Source organism: Olea europaea, chromosome 13, assembly GCF_002742605.1.
Source record: "Olea europaea var. sylvestris chromosome 13, O_europaea_v1, whole genome shotgun sequence".
In the NCBI taxonomy this organism is placed as follows: domain Eukaryota; kingdom Viridiplantae; phylum Streptophyta; class Magnoliopsida; order Lamiales; family Oleaceae; genus Olea; species Olea europaea.
The window spans coordinates 23428140-23447149 of record NC_036249.1 but is presented as its reverse complement, the minus strand read 5'-3'; the positions used below and the strand labels follow the sequence as shown (position 1 = coordinate 23447149).

The window sequence follows — 19010 nt, the reverse complement described above, 5'->3', positions numbered from 1 at the left end:
CGGCATTGTATTATATTATTCTCATGCTAAGTTATATTCAATGCACATCAGATGCTATTCAAGGAATTTTCCTACTCAATTCTCGCAAATCGGCACGAATATCATGTGAAATATCCCGACCGCGTCCCCCATTGCTCACCGTTAAATCTTTTCCAATTTATATAACATTCAAAATGTTAAAGAAAACTAAATTTTGTAATATATATGTTTTTGTGTATGGACATTCTCGAGTCTCATGTTTCTATATGTCTATAATATAGGTTTATGAGATATAAAAGTTAAGAACATTTAAGAAATATTAATCTAATTTAGCACTACTACTGTTGTTATTACACCAATTTAGGTGACACATAATTATACTTTCAGTGTACATTGATGTGTCAGAAAATAGTTATGAGCATATAAGATAGGTGTCTTAGATTTTTTGAATATCTTCTCGAGCTTAAGGGAATTTAAAGATTATATACTCCTTGTGTGGTGGAAACTAAAATCAGATTTTTAGTAAATTTTGATAAAGTTAAGGAAATATGTAATTGAAAAGTTGTGAGTCCTATGAAATATAGGGCTAAACTTAATTGTTAATTTCTACAAATTGGGGACATCGTCAATTAAGATATAATTGTATGCTAATTAACGAATCTAAACTTATCTTTACTCATAATCAACTATACTGGAACCATTTTAAAGCTCGTTTAAATTTTACTTCACATTAAAATGTAACTTAGTCCCGCCCTATAATTGACCGAACCATGGATTTAAGTCTTTTAGTACTCAAAAAGAGTGATAAGATTCAACTGCATCCCCATTAGATTTGTATTTGTACTTGCATATTTGATATTTCAAAGTTTAAATAAAGAATTAAGCTGAGTGTATAGTACCTGTTGTACACTCACTTTGACAGCCCACTCACACGAGTGGGTCCCGCGATTATTTTACTTGTGGGGTTCACTTGTGTTATGTGTGAGGGCTGTTAAAAATGATGTAAAAATAAGTGTACTTGTAGTATAATTGTCAAATAAAAGGTGTTTCAAGATAATGATTAATGGATGTGAATGTCAGCTGATTGAATTTAGTCTGGAATGGGATTCTGTATGGGGCTCAACTTTGATAAATACGCGTATACATTGTACATAACACATTAACTTTGTATAGTGATGCTTATGAAATGACACACGAACTCCTCTGACAATGACCAAAACCATTGAACCTATTCCTGCAGTAATCTCCCTAGTTTGTAACCTCTTACGTAATGGAAACAAAGAAAGAAGATCACCATAGAAAAATATGTGCTTATCAAGGTATGCAAGTCTTATTAATACCAGTCGAATTTTATGTTGTTCGGTGAAAGCTAAACTTTCAAATTTAAGTATGCATGAATGTATTTAATCATTTTCAAGGTAGGTCGTATCTGTTAAGGAACAATGTCCACATCGAATAAAGATGAAAATATAGGCTAACATATGAGAATTTGGATTACTCCTCTTAATACGGTATCAGAACCCATTAAACTTCAACGAACAATTTAATCCAAATAAGACTAAAAAAATAGCATGAATACAAATTTCAAGATTGATTTGCTCAAATGAACCACCATATTTTAGAGACATGTTAAGCGATAAATTTCACATCGAATAAAGATAAAATTATAGACCAACATATAAAGTTTGAATTATTCATCTTAATAAGGTTGATCTTTTAAAATGAAACCTCAATTCGTAAAAGTATCAATACAAATATCCTAATCGAATTTCAAATAGTCAAATAAAGCTTAACTTGCAAGTTTATCAATAAAATGAACATCTTCTCTAAAAAAATGTATCATGCAGAGTTCTACTACTTGTAACGATGGTATTAGAGCAATCATTCATACGAGACGGCCTAGACAGGTTTTTTACCAATCATGTGTAAGTTGAGTCACTTAGTTGAAGGAGAAAAGTAGGGTTTAAAATGGCGTTGCTTTTTTAACTTAAAACAAGTGTAATTAACTTATAATCTAGATTAAGAAGCTAAATTAAAGTAGCGAGAAAAGAATTTGCATATGAAAAACCGACTAAATTTGGCTTGATGCTTTTTTAATTAAAATCCACCAGTTTGACCCTTTATTTGATCAATAAAATCGATCAAGTTCATTTCTAAAAGGTTAAACCCTAATCTTAAGGGTCCCCCACCACCCCTATCCTGGAGTATCGTGAGGGAGGTAAATCGCAGGTTATGCCTCCAAGGGTACAGGGTGGAAGGCTGCTTGTACACTTGCACTTACCCAAGAGTCAAATCCATATTTCAGGATTCGAACCCTTGACGCAGCAACCTCAAGCAAAGTTGGATTTCTCCACCATCCATTTTTACCACTTGGAGATGTGCCCTGGGGGCTGATCAAGTTCATTTCTAACACCCATATCCCGTTGTCTTCGATATAATTTTTTAAGATAAATGCAGACATGAGATTTTGATTGATATGACGTAATGATTAATTGACTCATTTAGAAGTTTAAATTATAAAATGTAGAAATTTGTTTATTCGAAATTATATATTAAAAACACACACTCTTAATATGCACGGACTAAATAAATAGGGAGTTGGGAAACTCTCTAAATTAAAGATGAGGATTAAAAAAATTTAAAGAGATTATTTATTTGTCCAATATGAATTTATAGAGATAACATTGACCTTGGACGTGCAACTCGACACAATTTGACAGGTTACACCTTGAATGAAGCATCGGACAGCCAATAATTTATATGGAATTTATCTAGTTGAGTCATGATTTTTATTTTCTTCCGAGAAAATATTAAAAATACTGAATTTACCAACAAAATTGCAATAATTATTGGTTAATGTTATGATTTGAATATGCACGGTAAAACTTATCTTCAGATAAATTATGATAATATTATCATTCAAGATTCATCGACTAACTTGACTAGATCCTTATTTCTAATCATGGGCGAACCCCCAACTTTTTTTTTTTTTTTTTATTAAAATGTTTGGTATCGATTGAAATCTAAATTATAATTTTAATCGAAGTTAGCAATTAATTTAATAACATATTTCATGGAATCCTTAACTTTTATCAAAATATACTAAAAACTCGATTTTAACCTTCACCAAATATGGGCAAAATCATAATAAATTTTGAATTTTTTTCCCTCTTTTCTCCCACTTTATCTCATGCCCTCCCTCACCTTTTTCATCAAAACCTTAACCCGTCTATTAAAAAAAATTGTCTATAAATTTTCTACAAATTATCATATCTACTATAAATTTTCACTTTTCAATCAAATTTTTAATTAATTAGAACCTAAATTTGTATTTTCTCCTATCCTATTTGTGTACATAGAATGTGTCTGAATTGATTATATCCAATTTTATTTATCGATTGAATATTGGTTATATTTTTATTTTTCTCCCTTTCGATCATTTGAATTGATTGTTTTTATTAAATACATTATAAATTTTTTAAACATAAATATGCATATTCTTGTGATGAGCAAAATCTTAATAAAACTATTGTTTGAAATCAAATGGATGAAAATAATGAGTAAAATATTAATTAAGAAATATTTTTTAAATATAAATCTGCATTTTCTCGGATGGAGTATAAATTATTCAAAAATCAAGAACAAAATATTCGATTTGTATAGAGTTTGATTGTGTACCCCTAACTAAAAATGTCTACATCTGCCCCTGTTTCTAATCAACTTATTTTTTATTTTTATTCAATTAGTGATGTAGCGAAATTGATGTCAACGGGAAACAAATTTAAAAAATATGTTGATTTTAAGAATGCTCGTATTCTAAGAGTCAAAATTTCGTTGATTCATAATCGAATTCCAAAAAAATTATCTTAATTGACCAATATCTCAATTATCTTGATTGCGTACATTATTTTCATACAAATTGTAACATATTTATATACATATACGAACACTAATTATTTTTGCAATAACAAAGTAGGAGATGTACGTACGAAAGTTCAAATTTTACGTTCAACTGCTGCCTAATAAGTCAAATATATATATCCAACCAAATTCACTTAATTTAGACCAAAAATATTGCTTATATACGATATTTCTAATTTCCATGCAATTCATTGAGACAATTTACAAGTTTTGATCCTACACTTTGACTAAATAGTCATAAACGGCCTGCCTTCGGCCGCAGTTTGCAAAGGAATGGATGTTGATTCATAAAGGAAATGAAGTGATCAAATCACTCACTCTCTCTCTCTCACATTTTTATTTATTATTATTATTATTATTATTTGGTTAAATGGTTAAGCTTAGTTTGATTGAAAAAAAAAAAAAAAAAAAAAAAAATTAAATTAAAATAAAAAAAAAATGGTACAAGTTATTGTCCATTACTTGCACGTATTGTTCACTGATCTCATCATAGCACGTCATTTAGCTAGTATTACATTGCATGTAGTTGCATAGTGGTCGTCTTATCATCTCTATTTCCAATACATTGACCATGGAAGAAAATATGTGCATGTTGAGCTTAGCACCTTTTTATTCGCTGTGTACTAAATTTATGACACATTGTGCCTTATACATGTTTCTCATTTTTGGACTTCCGAAAATAATTGAACTCGACATATTCATCCAAAAAGAGGAAAAAATGGAGTTTTTGTCTAAAGAAATATGTTGAGAAAGCGCAACACCTCCTATAAAAAGTTTCCCTTGGACTACGAAAGGAAAATGATGAAAGCGAGTCGGTCTAATCATTCCTCATCTGCAAATTACCGAGAGTAATAATGTTGAAAATCACCAAAAGAAAATCGTCGATGTCATATTCACAAAATTATTTTTTTCTATATTTTTTATGAGATACTTACAGATAAGTTAAAATATTTCTTATTCTTTTCTTATAATATTACATTTTAAAAATTATAGAGTGAATGTGCTTTAAAAATAATATTTGAATAAATATGTAGTATATTTTATGTTAAATTTGAAACAATCTAAAATGACGAAAACTAGTAATAAGGATGTCCAGACTGAGCGCAAGTGGCTAGACATGAGCTGTGACCTAACAAACCAGCTTTAGGGAAGGATTCATTGAACACAGCAAATATAATATTAATAAAAATTATATACATGCATATTGAATTTTACAATGAGATATATAATACTCGGACTACATTGCAAAATGGAATTGTAAAACAACCAAAAAGCGATTATTTTCATCACTTTCTCCTTTTTTCCTCAGCTATTGTTGGGGTTTCTTCAAGAAATCTTGGCCTATTTTTCCCTTGGAATGCAAATCTCGTCCTATAATCTGATCTGGGTTGTGTTGTATTTGTTGAAAAGTTTGATCTTTTTTTCTCTCTTTTGGAGGTTTTCTTGTGAAAAAAAGCTATGCCTGCCCTTGTTAATTACAGCGGTGAGTAATTATCTGAAGCTTTTTCTTTATGCGTTATTTGATGTAAATTTCTTGATTCGTGCTATGAATTTTCCGGTTCTGTTTTATCTATGGGTTGTTCTGGGATGTTGGATATGGTAAAATATATTGTATTTTTGTGAATAAACATTTGATTTTGTGCTTAGAATAAATTCCTGCATTTCTGATGGAATTTTGTGATTGATGTAGTCTTCTGATGCTTAGATTGTCTAGATTTGAATATGCAAATGTAAGTTTTGGAAAATTATTATTTTTTCCTTGTGGGCTTAAATTAGTTGTTAGGGTTATGTATATATGTATTCAAGTTATTTTAAAATCAATTATTTTCTATTTTGATGATCATAGATTCTTAAATTTATGAAGCTGATTAGAGGTGAAAACTGGATAGAAAGTTTTTAATGAATATATGCTCATCAAAGAAAATAGATTGTGGCAATTGGGGAATTTGGATTATTATTATTATTGTTACCAATTTCGTTTATCATTTCTTAGCCTTCATCAATGAAATAGTTTTAGCCTCTTCGATCGAATAAAACGAAATGGGAATTTAGATCCTTACTCAAATCTCATTAAGGGTTTCTTAGCATTTTTCTAAATTGAAGATCAACGAGACAAATTTTCCTGATGTCATTTCTTTGCCTTTTTTAGGTGATGATAATTTCTATAGTGGGGGTCCTTTTTGTTCCGGAGATTCGGGCATCTTGTTATCTATTGGTTCCCATGTGGATATATACTGCCCTGCTAGAAAGCGTGCACGAATCAGTGGCCCATTGGTTGTCGAAGGGAGCGTATTTGAAGATAAAAGACCATCCATTGACAGGCTCCCAGATGAATGCCTATTTGAGATCTTTAGACACTTGCCAGGAGGCCGAGAGAGAAGCGCATCTGCTTGTGTTTCCAAGCGCTGGCTAACAATCTTGAGTGGTGTCCGCAGTTCTGAGTTTTACCGGAGCAAGGTGCCTCAGGGACAATCAGATGGTATGAATGTGGATCTGGCCTCCAATAATACAGAATCGATCTCTCAAGATGAGGATCTTGCAGTGGAGTGTGATGGATACCTAACTAGGTGTGTGGAAGGGAAGAAAGCAACAGATGTTAGGCTTGCTGCTATTGCAGTTTGTACTTCCAGGCGTGGTGGACTTGGAAAACTTTCGATCCGAGGAAGTAATTCTGATCGGGGTGTTACTGACCTCGGTTTGTCAGCAATTGCCCGTGGTTGCCCTTCCCTCAGGTTTCTTTCATTGTGGAACGTCCCTTCTATTGGTGATGAAGGTCTATTTGAGATTGCAAGGGAATGTCATTCATTAGAGAAGCTTGACCTTTGCCAATGTCCTTCAATTTCGAACAAGAGTATAGTTGCAATAGCAAAAAGCTGTCCAAATTTGACTGCATTAACAGTTGAATCTTGTCTGAACATTGGCAATGAGAGTCTACAAGCGGTCGGAAAATGTTGCCCTAAGCTGCAATCCATTACAATTAAAGATTGCCCACTTGTTAGGGATCAGGGCGTTGCCAGCCTCTTGTCATCGGCTTCCTCTTTGATGAAGGTGAAACTTCAAACTCTTAATATCTCGGATTGCTCTCTTGCTGTAATAGGGCACTATGGGAAGTCTATTACAAGTCTTGTCTTGAGCGGACTTCAAAATGTGAGCCAAAAGGGCTTTTGGGTGATGGGTAACGCACGAGGTCTCCAAACACTGGCATCTTTGGCAATCACTTCATGTCGGGGGGTAACAGATTTGAGCCTCGAAGCAATCGGAAAGGGCTGTCCGAACTTGAAGCAAATGTGTATTCGAAAGTGTTTCTTTGTGTCTGACAATGGGCTTGTTGCTTTTGCCAAAGCTGTGGGCTCTCTCGAGAGCTTGCAATTAGAGGAGTGCAACCGGATCACCCAAACAGGGATTCTCAATGCTATTTCAAACTGTAATTCTAAGTTAAAATCTCTAACCCTGGTGAAGTGCATGGGAATTAAGGATCTATCTCCAGAATCTCTAATGCTTTCTCCAAGCGAATCTCTGCGATCATTGGCCATCAGAAGTTGCCTGGGATTCGGTAGTACAAGTTTGGCTATGCTTGGGAAGCTTTGTCCACAGTTACATCACTTAGATCTCAGTGGACTATGTGGGATAACAGATACTGGTCTTCTCCCTCTTCTGGAAAGCTGTGAGGCAGGACTCACTAAGGTCAATCTTAGCCATTGCGTGAATCTGACCGACGAAGTGGTATTTGCCCTAGCCAGGTTGCATGGAGGAGCGCTTGAATTGCTAAATCTTGATGGTTGCCACAAGGTTACAGATGCAAGTTTGGAGGTACTTGCAAATAACTGCCCATTGCTTTACGATCTTGATCTTTCGAAGTGTTCGATCACTGATTCTGGTGTTGATGCTTTATCGTGTGGAGTGCAGCCAAATCTGCAGATTCTCTCCTTATCAGGCTGCTCTATGATATCCAACAAGAGCATTACTGCTCTTAAGAAACTGGGAAGGACACTGGTTGGCTTAAATCTCCAGCACTGCAATTCCATTGGCAGCCATACGATTGAGCTACTCACTGAGAACTTGTGGAGATGTGACATTCTCTCATAAACGGCAAATGTAGTTCTCAGTGGGTTTTAGTCATATACCATGGGAAGTTTGGGTAACTCAAGTAGAAGCAGTTGTTTTCCATGGAGACCTTGGCGGATTGTTATTATTCAACCCTTTTTGTAGGCTTCTTCGTGTTTGAAAGCCTATTGTTACTTTTTAGTCTCTCATACGGGAGACTGCCCTGCCTTTGGTTTCCTGAGAATACAGTTACCGGGTTTTGCTTACATGTTTCTTCCTATGGCACATAATCAATCGGGTTGTTCAATTTCTGTCTTAATGCATAGTCTGTTGTACCTTAAGTAAAGCTTTCTCTAGTTTCTCTATATATTGAGGCTGCTAGGGAAATGCATGGTGTCTTTAGAATTCGAAACTCTAATCGAGTTTCATCTCTGTCCTCTGTAAAATAGGGTATTTCTGGTCATAGTCAGTAGATGCTTTGGATGATTCAGGAGTTTGGGTGTCTGAGACATGGATTTGGCCATGGCAGCCTCTTAAGGTTGTTTTTTTACTGCCTAGTCCTGGTTTTTTGATGGGATCCTTTGGTCCTGTTTTCTAGGTTCCCTGCTCTTACGGGTTGTACTTAATGCAACTACTGCAAATAAAATGTTATCATGGAACTTTTGTTTTGTGTTTAGTAATGAAACTTGATGTTGTTTAACCAGCAATTTTAGTGTATTTTGTTTTTTCCTTTGAATATGAAACCATATGATGTTTGATTGATGAGATATAAATTCATAAACCAGTTATTTCATCTCTTTCTCCATTTTATTGCAGCAATGAAGAAAAATCAGCTTCTCTATTTTCTTTGACAGAAATATTGGATATTATGTATAAATAAATAAGCTTTGGTTGGTTTACCGTCTCAAAGCTGTTTTCAGTTTTGCAAAACACTAAAAACGTTTTTAATTTGGTATTTTTAAAAATGCATTTTCGAAAAAAAAGAAGAAGATAAACTTATAACATAAAATTCAAAATGCATTTTTTGACATTTTGAGTGTTTTCAATGAAAATTATGAAAATACTCAAAAAAATTGAAAATAAGTGTTTAAATAATTTTTTTTTAAAATAAAAATATAAAATTAAAAAAAATTGATAAATTCTGAAAAAGTGAAAATTACAAAAATGTTGAAAATATAAAATCTAAAATTCTAAAAACTAAAAAATAAAAATTCTGAACAAATAAAATTATAACATTTTTAGAAAAGTAAAAATTAAAAACAACCACTTCGTTAGCTTTTATTTTTATTAACCATATTTTGAACTCAATTTATTATCATTTTTAACTTTTGTAGGAAGAATTTTTCTTGTAAGATTCTTCTCTGGCTTTAATGATAATTGAAACAGATGTATCTCAAGAACATTGAGGAGCAGTTTTAAAAGCTATTGATCTTCAAGATCAATCAGAAGAAAAATTTTGTGTATATGTGAATTTTCAAAATATTTTTACATTTGTCCTAAGAACAAATGGAATGAATTAACAAAAAAGTTTATTAGAAAACTTCCTGAACCTTTCAATCATGAGGTAATTGAACTTTTTAATAAATTGAGTTTTGGATCTATATGATCTTCTTGTTTGCTTATAACATTATTAAAAAGTTCCATTACCTTATGAATGAATGTATGTGTATACACACACACACACACACACACACACACACACACACATATATATATACACATTAAATTGTTCTATTTCATTTAATAATCAAATTTTATGAAATAAAATATTGAAATCAAAATTGTTTTCTAGTTTTCTGTTTTGAGAAATAATTTTTTAAAATGACACGCTAAACACATTTTTAACAATTTTAGGACATACTCTTAAAACTGAAAATTGAAACATGAACCAAATCGGCCCATTTTTTTATTTTTTATTTTTCCAAAAAGGGTTTCTTAATCTAAGTTTTACTATTACTAAGAGCTTGGAGTGATTATATGAAAAGCTGCTTTATTTTGGGGAAAATATGTGGTTAAAAGAAAAAAAAATACAAAAAACCTTGAAATTGATTTTTTTTTTTAAATGTATGGTTGAAAATGAGTGTAAAATAAAAAAAAAATAAAATCAAATAATCATTATCTTGTGCTATTAGGATTCAAGAAATACGTATTTGTCAACTCAGCTAGAGTAGAGAAACATATGTTTTTGACTTCTAGTGCACCATTGAACTATTATCTAATCATATCACCTATAAGAGCATTTTTGCTAATTAAGATTAGGAAAATACTGTGTGTACACCTTGTGATGTACACGCGGCTGTGATGGAGGGGAAGTCGCGTGTACACAATGTACACTATTGTGTACACACAGCACAACCCTTAAGATTAAAAGTTGTGGAAGAAGTAATTTTTTTTCAGTAGAAAAAGTCATTTTCCAAAATTTAAGTTATCATAGAAAATAATTTCTAAAATTATGTTAAGCTGAAGAAATAATTTAAATTGAAGTGTGCTAGCTTTAAAGTACTACATACTTACTCTAATTGACCATAGATATATCAGCTCGTGTTACAATTTTATATTGATCCAATGAAAATTGCACCACAGGTTGGTCAGTGTAACAAATAATACAAAATGCATTTATTCCCACAACTTTGTAAAATGGACTTGGTGGCCAAATATACTGAAAACTTCAATTATATATTCTTTAGTCGCATAATGTCCAAGTTTTGCTCCTTCCGTCATGCACCACGCACACAAGCAGCAACGATCCCAAGCCAACCAAGGCCAAGAGTTATGAACTTCGGCCAATCTTTTGGTCAACAGGTCGAATTGAGGGCAATTATTAATGTTTTTACTTGTTCGAAAGTGTTATAGAAAACAGGCTAAAACTCATTAATTTGAGAGGAAGGACAAATTACCTAAAAACCCAATTTTAAAGACTAATTTAAAAAATAATAATAATAAGGAGATAAAATTTCATTTCAAAATTAGGTGATAATTAGGTTTTAGTAATTATAATTAATAAAAACTTAATTACACATAATCTACATATTCACCCTTCACCCCACCCATGCCCATCCCACTTATCCCAAAATCAAATTCATTTCGAACCCCAAAATTCGGACCGTGTTGCTCTACCAGATCTAGTAGAGTAGTTCCACTCACATTTGAGGGTAGGAGTGAGTGTTTTTTGGCATTTTTTTAATAATGGGTCCCAATGGAGGACCGACTGCTATGAGAGAGGCTCCTTTACCAGATCATTACCTGGTCTGGTAGAGGAGCAAAATCCAAAATTCTTCCCCTAGTCCTTCTCTCTATCTTCTCTTTCTTTACCCGCTCACTCTCCCACCCACCTTTACCCCACCATCTCCAGTGTAATCGAAAGCTTCGCTATGTCAACGACATGTCGTTGCGCAGCGTTTAAACCAGGTGTAACCTTAGCAGTGGTCTCGAAGATGCCTCACGCAGCATATGCAGTACTTGTGATGATGCTTATTGGTGGCGATGATGCTATTGCCATCGTTGCTCTTGTCATATCATTCGAACTAGGCGCATTGCTGCGCCGCTGCTACGGTGACACCGGTGATGCTGCTCACAGCAGAGGCAGTACTGATCATGCTGCTTATTAGGCACCAATGATGCTGCCCACAGTAGAGGCAGTGCTGATGATGTTGCTTATTAGGCGTCGATAATGCTGCTTATGAGGTGGTGCCAATGATGCTGCCTATTTAATGACATATTTGTTGGTGATTTTTGTGATCTGATCTGTTATGAATGGTTTGTGATGTGCATAGTTTGTTGGTGGGTTTTTTTTTTCATCAGATCTATTGTTTAACCATATTTTTAGGATGGTTGTTGATGTTTTGCAAATAGCGATTGTGATTTTTTTTTTTTATTATGGGTTGTTTTGTTGTTGGTAGATGATGCTGCCCACAGTAGAGGCAGTGCTGATGATGTTGCTTATTAGGCGTCGATAATGCTGCTTATGAGGTGGTGCCAATGATGCTGCCTATTTAATGACATATTTGTTGGTGATTTTTGTGATCTGATCTGTTATGGATGGTTTGTGATGTGCATAGTTTGTTGGTGGGTTTTTTTTTCATCAGATCTATTGTTTAACCATATTTTTAGGATGGTTGTTGATGTTTTGCAAATAGCGATTGTGATTTTTTTTTTTTTTATTATGGGTTGTTTTGTTGTTGGTAGTAGTTATGTTGGTGGTGTGGTGATAGTTATGTTGCTAGTGGTGGATGTGGTCATGATGAGGTAGTGTGCATTCGATTTTTGACGATGTTGGGAGTGGTATTGGTAGCAACAACTTGGTATGATGATCATGTGTTTACTTAATGTGATTGGTTGTGACCATTTCTGTGTTAATTGTGACTGTGTCATATCTCGTCATAGTTAAAATTGACCCGATACAAATAATCATATTGAAGAAAAATATGGTCAGAATTGATCACTTTGAATACAAATTTGATCACTATTAGTCACAAATAACACGATTAGTGACTTGGTTAAATATCGTCACAATTAGATCGTCATATACTGTCACATTAAAAATAAATTTGATTACAGTTAATCACACATAACACAAGTTCGGTTAAAAAAAAATTTGGTCACACATAACACAGTCAGCCGTAATTTGTGGTGATTTCGGGGGGATAGGGTGTAATCTCGAAAAAAACAGTTTAAATTTTTTAAAGGTTGGGGTGGGTGGAGGTAGTTCTCGGGGTTGGGGGTGTAATCTCGAAAAAAAAATTCTATTTTTGAAATTGTTTTATAGGTAAGTGGGTGGGTGGCATGGGGTGTGGGTATTATTAATTTGATGGGGATAATTAATTCCAATTAATTATATATTATATATATCTTTTTTATTGGAGTTAATTCTTGAATTTTGAAATAATTTGATAAGTTTGTTAGTTTTGAAATGTAATTTTATATATAGGAGTTAATGAATTGTTCCCTTTAAGAAATTAGAGAGTTGGCTCTCCATCGGACAATACACAGAAGGCTACATGCCTGTTGCGAAGGTCTACATTTAGATAGGCAGCCAATCTTGGATACCCATGTTGGGCTTGAGTTGGCCTTAGATGTCGACGACCCAATTTGAATTGATCGACTCATTTTGACACCATCAACATTTTCGTCTTTCCGGTAGCTCATCTTTATTCAACACAATATGAGCATAATCAAACAAAATAAGGATTCAAACATCTCATTGAACAATTATCTAAAATTAATCAAATAAAGATAGCTAAGAATTAAAAGTACATGTCCAACCACCTAAGTAAAAACAACTTAAATCCGAAAATGAAATTGCAAATCAAATAATCCAAAACCATCCTACGAGTGAACCAGCCACAAGTCCCAAACCCAAGAACACAACCATGACAATGGCAGCTATTTCCGCCTCCGGCTGCGGCACCGCCTTAGGAGCAAGAATCATAACAACACTTGTTAAATATCCATTGCTTAAGCCAAGCATTAGTGTCAGAACCACCACCGGAGCCTCCGTCCTCAGCCACTCCGGCCCCCGGAAACAAACACTAAACATAGGATAGAACAAAATCCTACCGATACAACCCCAAGTAGCTTTTCCAATACTCTCCAAAACATATATTCCAGTCAATGACTTGCCCACAAAATCTGATACATTGTACACTGCAATCAACATAACAGGGTACCAATCTTTGAAAAGATTGGACTCAATGTTTTCTGCTAAAAATCCTGGAAAAATTGACAATGTAACAGTATAAATCATGAAAATTCCGAAAGCTGGCCCTCGTATTCTTCGAGCAATTTCCCAGAATTTAGGGCTTGAGAGTAGCTGTTGGGTGTCTTCTTCAACAAGATTGTAGTGCCGTTGCATGAAGGGTAACTTGCACAATAAGTTACAACAAATTATGCAACCCATCAAAATTATAGTACTTGCTAGGAAATATAAGTTGGCACTTGTTTTGAGGCCTTGTGGGGTTTGTGGAAGTGATGCCTTTGTTATGATCCTCAATATAGAAATAAGAACACCTGCAAATATATTAATTAGGAAATAGCCTTTAGATGATATTAAAGAAGTTAGATATGTGAGATGTGTGCATGTTGTCATCTCCATGTTCGTCTAGTTTAACGTACCTAATGATACTACAAAGACACAAAAACGACCAATTACAAGGCGCGAACATGATGTCCAAGACCTTGAGATTAGAATGTTCCCCTAAAAACTAGAATCGAGGTTGTGATGTCATAGTATTGACCAAGATGTAGATCCAAGGTCACAAGATGACCGAGTGCCCGAGGTCAAGACAAAGAACTCAAACTAATATCTCAGTCTCCCTCAATAGCGGCACTAAAGGACCAACCGCCTGTTACGATATACTTGAAAAATATCTCCCTCACTTTAATAATTTTCTATGTTACAACACCATTCTAGGTGTCATTAAATGATAGACTCAATTAATTGTCGAGAATAAATGATTCATTTAATTAATCATATCCTTTAATTCCATCCAATGTCACCTAGACTATGTTGTAATGCAACTAATGTTAAATAGTATTACTCAAGCAAATATGTCCATTCCAGCTGAAAGTCGATAAAGAAGGAGCCTTCAATTGCAACTATGCTACATATTTATATTGCAACTACTCTAATAAAGGCACATCAACTTTTCGTATATGTGGATTTTGGAGTTGCACTTATCGACAAAAGGGCTCAAATTAGGGTATGAAATAAGTTGATTCTCTAGTGTATATATTTTGTCAAATTTCTCTACGTTTATTATTTCATATTTGCTAAACTAACTTGAGCATTCAAAATGACCATTGAGAAATTTTCTTGCCCTTTTTCCGTGAACAGAGGAATCCATGATTGAAAATGGAAAAATCTGGGATTTTGTTCACTTTCCTATAATCGTTGCCAAATATGCTAGATTAGAAAAAACTGTCACGATCAAAGAAGAGAGATGCGAAAAATTTGTTCATATTTTTGTTGAAATCTGTCTAATTTTATCTAGTTTAACATAACATACTTGTTTAAAACCACATAACTGTACGCGGTATGCTTTATTAATGTCGAATATTAAACAAGTTGACAAAGATCTACATTAAGATGCATCTGCTGACGTGAATGGATGTAAATGGCATGTTTGGTAAGTGAATCGGAAAGTATTAAAAAATAAAATAAAGTCAAAGTTTTGTTTATTGTGTTGTTCAGTCGATTGACATTATTATAAGACATACCTGACGAAGCAGTTCCAGCGAAAATCGCCTGCATATATTGTCTTGGCAGCTTTCCTGCAGTTCCAATCAGGCTTCCTGCAATCAGACCATCTGCCAAACCACAAATCACAACTGTTGCAACCACCAGATTATAACCCATGCTGGATTTCATCTTAAGTCCATTTCCGTGCCAAATCCAGTGCATTATTGGAGTCAACATTAGAGACAAAACAAACATAGAAAATCCCAAATTCATCCTCAATCTAAAGCTCAATCTTTTCCTGCACCAATCCCAACTCAACAACACACCTAGGATGCACAAAGAAGAAGCCATGTATGCTACAGAGAATACTTTCTCTACATGCTTGTTTGGATAAAGATACCCAAAGTAGTCAATTGCAGTGATTAGAGCATTCCATGGAAGTAAATTTCCTGCTCCAAGGAAAAAATGGAGTATATATGCAATTTTGTATGTGTCTTTAGGTTCAGAAGCGAGATTTCTTGAATTCTTTAGGCCGTTCATTGCTAACGACTTTTCGCATTCCTAAGAGACTTAAATTAAGCACTATTTATAAACTGTGATTTAACTTGATGAAGAGGTTTTTTAGGTTTTAGCTAGGTAGCATAGGTTGAAAGATTCCCATGTTCAAGTCCACATTTAACAACACTCAGCCCCCGATTGATTCCCATTCTTTGGCCTCAAAAATAAAAAATATGATCGTTATCTATGATATCAAGTCACCATATCTCACTTTTTATATCTTGCGTGGATCCTGTAACTGTATTTTTCATTCTCATTCTTAAAAAAATGGGAATCAAACAGGGCTCAATTCTATGGGTGCTTGATTTGCGGGTTTTTAGCATTTTAAAAGTTTCTTTAAAAACCAAGTTTTTTGAGATGATTGATGTCAAAGCTAGCAAATACCCTTCTCAAGATAATTCTAGTTGTGAACTAAAGAGACGTGAAGACAGTGGCGGACCCAGACAACTTGGCTTAGGGGGGCAAAAATAAAATTTATAGGGTATCTTCTAATAAAAAAAAACTAAGCAAAAAGTCTTTTTCCCCCCAAAATCTAGAGGGTTTATAGCCCCTATAATCCCCTCCAGATCCGCCCCTGGCAACAAGGGTATTTCTATAAGGATGCGTACTCTAATATACATTATTACCACCAAGTTGAGTATTGTTAAGATTGAGATTTTATTCAATGAGAAAGATTTCAAATATTTGAATTTTCTTTTTGTACGTATCTGAATAATCCAACTCTTAAGGACCATAATTGGGAATGGTTTGACTGGCTTTTTCGGTGAAAAAGGTGAAATATAATCAACTTGAATTCGAGACTACTATTTCAAATCTTAGTGAAATATTGTATTTCTTTTCTCATGTATGTGCTTTACATTAAAAATACAATTGAATGTTGGGTGTTTTCAACAAGTGATTGGGTTAACTATTCAATCTAAGGATTGTGTATGTATTTTATTTTTCAAGAAAAAAATGGGGCTATTTAAAATTGTGTTCAATTTCACGCGTGGCAATTCCATCAAGATCTCCTCCAAATTTACGACTATTATAGTTCTCTTCAATTAAACATTAAATTTTTTAAACTTCGAATGAAAAACATAGACAATAAGGAAAACAAACCATTACTTATAACTTACATAAGCCTATGTTTGGCTTATGTTTATGAACATTCAAGTATGTCCATGTTTGAATGGACTACAAGTACTACCCATTTATGTACACTAAATCTCAATTGCATACTTCTCATATTGTTTTCTTCAACTGGGAATAAGCTTTTAAACCTTAAATTGAAAAACAAAATCAAAACTTGACCATTCCATCTTGACATATTAAATTACTTTAAAATCACCAAACATCGTTTATCATTGTTAAGAATAAAGCTTCAAGTAAAAGAAATGATCTCCTAAACACCATGCTTAGCATAACATGGTACATTAATTTATTGATAAATAAGTATGTCAAGATTTGAATTAGATTTATTATACATCAATGAATTGATATGTCATGTCACAATTGCTTAACATAAATTAAATATTGATACTTATTATATCATTTCTCCTTCAAGTAATATTTTAATTTAAATATTTGAATATACTCACACATGGCTCTTTAAGATTTTGAAACAAGACAAATCATGGATGTCAACGAGCAACTTTGTTTGCATGATCCTTCTCTTTTTCTCCCACTCTTTCTCCCACTTTTATTATTTGTATTCCTCAATTTCAGGAAGAATCAAATTCAATATCAAAAGAAAGTAAGAAGTCAGGGATACCTTGATAAGATATGAAAGTTCATGTATCAAAAGTTGTCATAATTTGGCAACTAGTGAAACTAGTTGGCATTGAAAAATATAAACTCCTTTGACTTTTTTAATTGAGTTGACTAATTTGTAATTTAGTCTATGTTTGAGCCCATTTTTTAGATAAATTTTGTAATGGTATACTTTTGGGAAGAATGTGTAATTAAAATGTGAAAAAAAAAAATTTATGTGTAAAATTATTTTATTGAAAGAATTTACTATTAAAAATAAGTTTTGGGAGCGCGCCAAAGTACAACGTAAAATGGACAAGTGAGGATTAGCATTAGTCAAGTTGGTGGGAATCGTGGGATGAGTTTAGAAACCAAAGGATATGCGGAAGGCTCTTTCAGTACTATCACAAGTTAGCAGATCAGTAGTGTAAAGATAGGTTTTCTTTAACGTGTTGCCAACTTCCCTGGCTTCCTCAGTTTTTTTTTGGAGGTACGTCTATTTTGTAATTTATGTTCATGTATAATAGGGGTACGAGAATCCAAATCTCCTCCATAAAGACTTGACTTTGGTGGCTTAAAACCACCAACCAAACTAGATTGACTTTTTAAAATGAAATATATCCGCGTGCTTCAATTAGCAGGGAAATACTAGCCAATTCTATCTATTGTAAAAGAGAGGGAATTTCATAGTATATTGTCCTTGAACTATACATGTGAGTATTCAGTTTTTGTTTATTATTATTATTTTTTTTTGGTCAAAATTAATACAGGATGAAACAAAGCAGAATATGTATAACCTCTCGGATTTTCTCTAAAAAAAATTTATTTCATTGAATTGTAAAGTAAAAAAATTGTACAACTTAGTGGTGTACCTAGTAAATGTTGAATGAAAATATATTTAGCTGATGAATATATTGAAATTATGTAATCCTAAAAGCCCCACAATTCACAGTATTCGTACCTCACCACAAAATGTACTAGTTTCGTGCTTATATCTTTGTACATCACAAAAAGTATAAGAACATATTTTTTCAGTTGATGATAGTTTTATTAAGTTTATTCCTTTAGAATGTTCAATGAATTTTGGCAGATGATTGAAATTGGAATTGAATATAGTGCAAAAAATAAATCAGATTAGAGTTATTGTTTTGTGACTTCACGAGTGCATGAGGTGAACAAGAAATATAGCGTGGTGAGTATGGGGATTGATTAACCCTATCAATTACCCAAAATAAAATTAACCCTCGTTTTACCCGAAGAATTTTGAAGGTTGAATGATTAAATCAAGAGATTTAGAACGGTAGAGCATCATATTTCCAACAACTAATCCAATTCAATTCCTTTTAGACTATTCCATGTTGAAAGTTGAATTTCAATACTTCCTCTCGAGTTATGTGGAAAACACTCTGAAATCATTATATCTCTACATAAATTGCAAAGAATTGGGCTGCTGAAATTCTTGAGCCCGTTGATAATCTGCAATGTAATGTGTGACCCGGCCCAATGATTTGAACACCTTTTAACTGAAGGTTCCAGATTTAACAAAGTCGTGTTTTTTGGAAATGCAATTTTAACTCAAAACGCGTCCTATATTGGATCT

At 33.4% G+C, this 19010-nt stretch overlaps 2 protein-coding genes across 3 annotated transcripts; one reads left to right on the top strand and one right to left on the bottom strand.

The window, feature by feature from the left end:
• Positions 1-5112: 5112 nt before the first annotated feature.
• On the top strand, positions 5113-8644 carry LOC111407932 (EIN3-binding F-box protein 1-like). 2 transcript variants are annotated; one of them, XM_023037658.1, is made up of 3 exons: positions 5113-5383; positions 6050-7710; positions 7807-8644. In XM_023037658.1, the coding sequence occupies exons 1-3, from the start codon at positions 5359-5361 to the stop codon at positions 7984-7986; spliced, it is 1866 nt and encodes a 621-aa protein (XP_022893426.1). In that variant the 5' UTR covers positions 5113-5358; the 3' UTR covers positions 7987-8644. The 2 variants fall into 2 exon arrangements, with proteins under 2 accessions (XP_022893426.1, XP_022893425.1); XM_023037657.1 differs by having other exon boundaries at positions 5114-5383; positions 6050-8644.
• A 4481-nt stretch (positions 8645-13125) lies between these two features.
• Positions 13126-15742, bottom strand: LOC111407931 (equilibrative nucleotide transporter 8-like). The gene is made up of 2 exons (XM_023037656.1): positions 15160-15742; positions 13126-13950 (listed from the first exon to the last, which is right to left on the bottom strand). The coding sequence occupies exons 1-2, from the start codon at positions 15659-15661 to the stop codon at positions 13250-13252; spliced, it is 1203 nt and encodes a 400-aa protein (XP_022893424.1). The 5' UTR covers positions 15662-15742; the 3' UTR covers positions 13126-13249.
• Between the last annotated feature and the right edge of the window lie 3268 nt (positions 15743-19010).

Coding starts and splice junctions, on each gene's coding strand:
- LOC111407932 (XM_023037657.1), top strand. CDS start 5,359: ATGCCTGCCCTTGTTAATTACAGCG. Junction 5,384..6,049: donor TGCCCTTGTTAATTACAGCG/GTGAGTAATTAT, acceptor TGCCTTTTTTAG/GTGATGATAATTTCTATAGT.
- LOC111407931 (XM_023037656.1), bottom strand. CDS start 15,661: ATGAACGGCCTAAAGAATTCAAGAAATCTCGCTTCTGAACCTAAAGAC. Junction 13,951..15,159: donor CGCTGGAACTGCTTCGTCAG/GTATGTCTTATA, acceptor ATATATTTGCAG/GTGTTCTTATTTCTATATTG.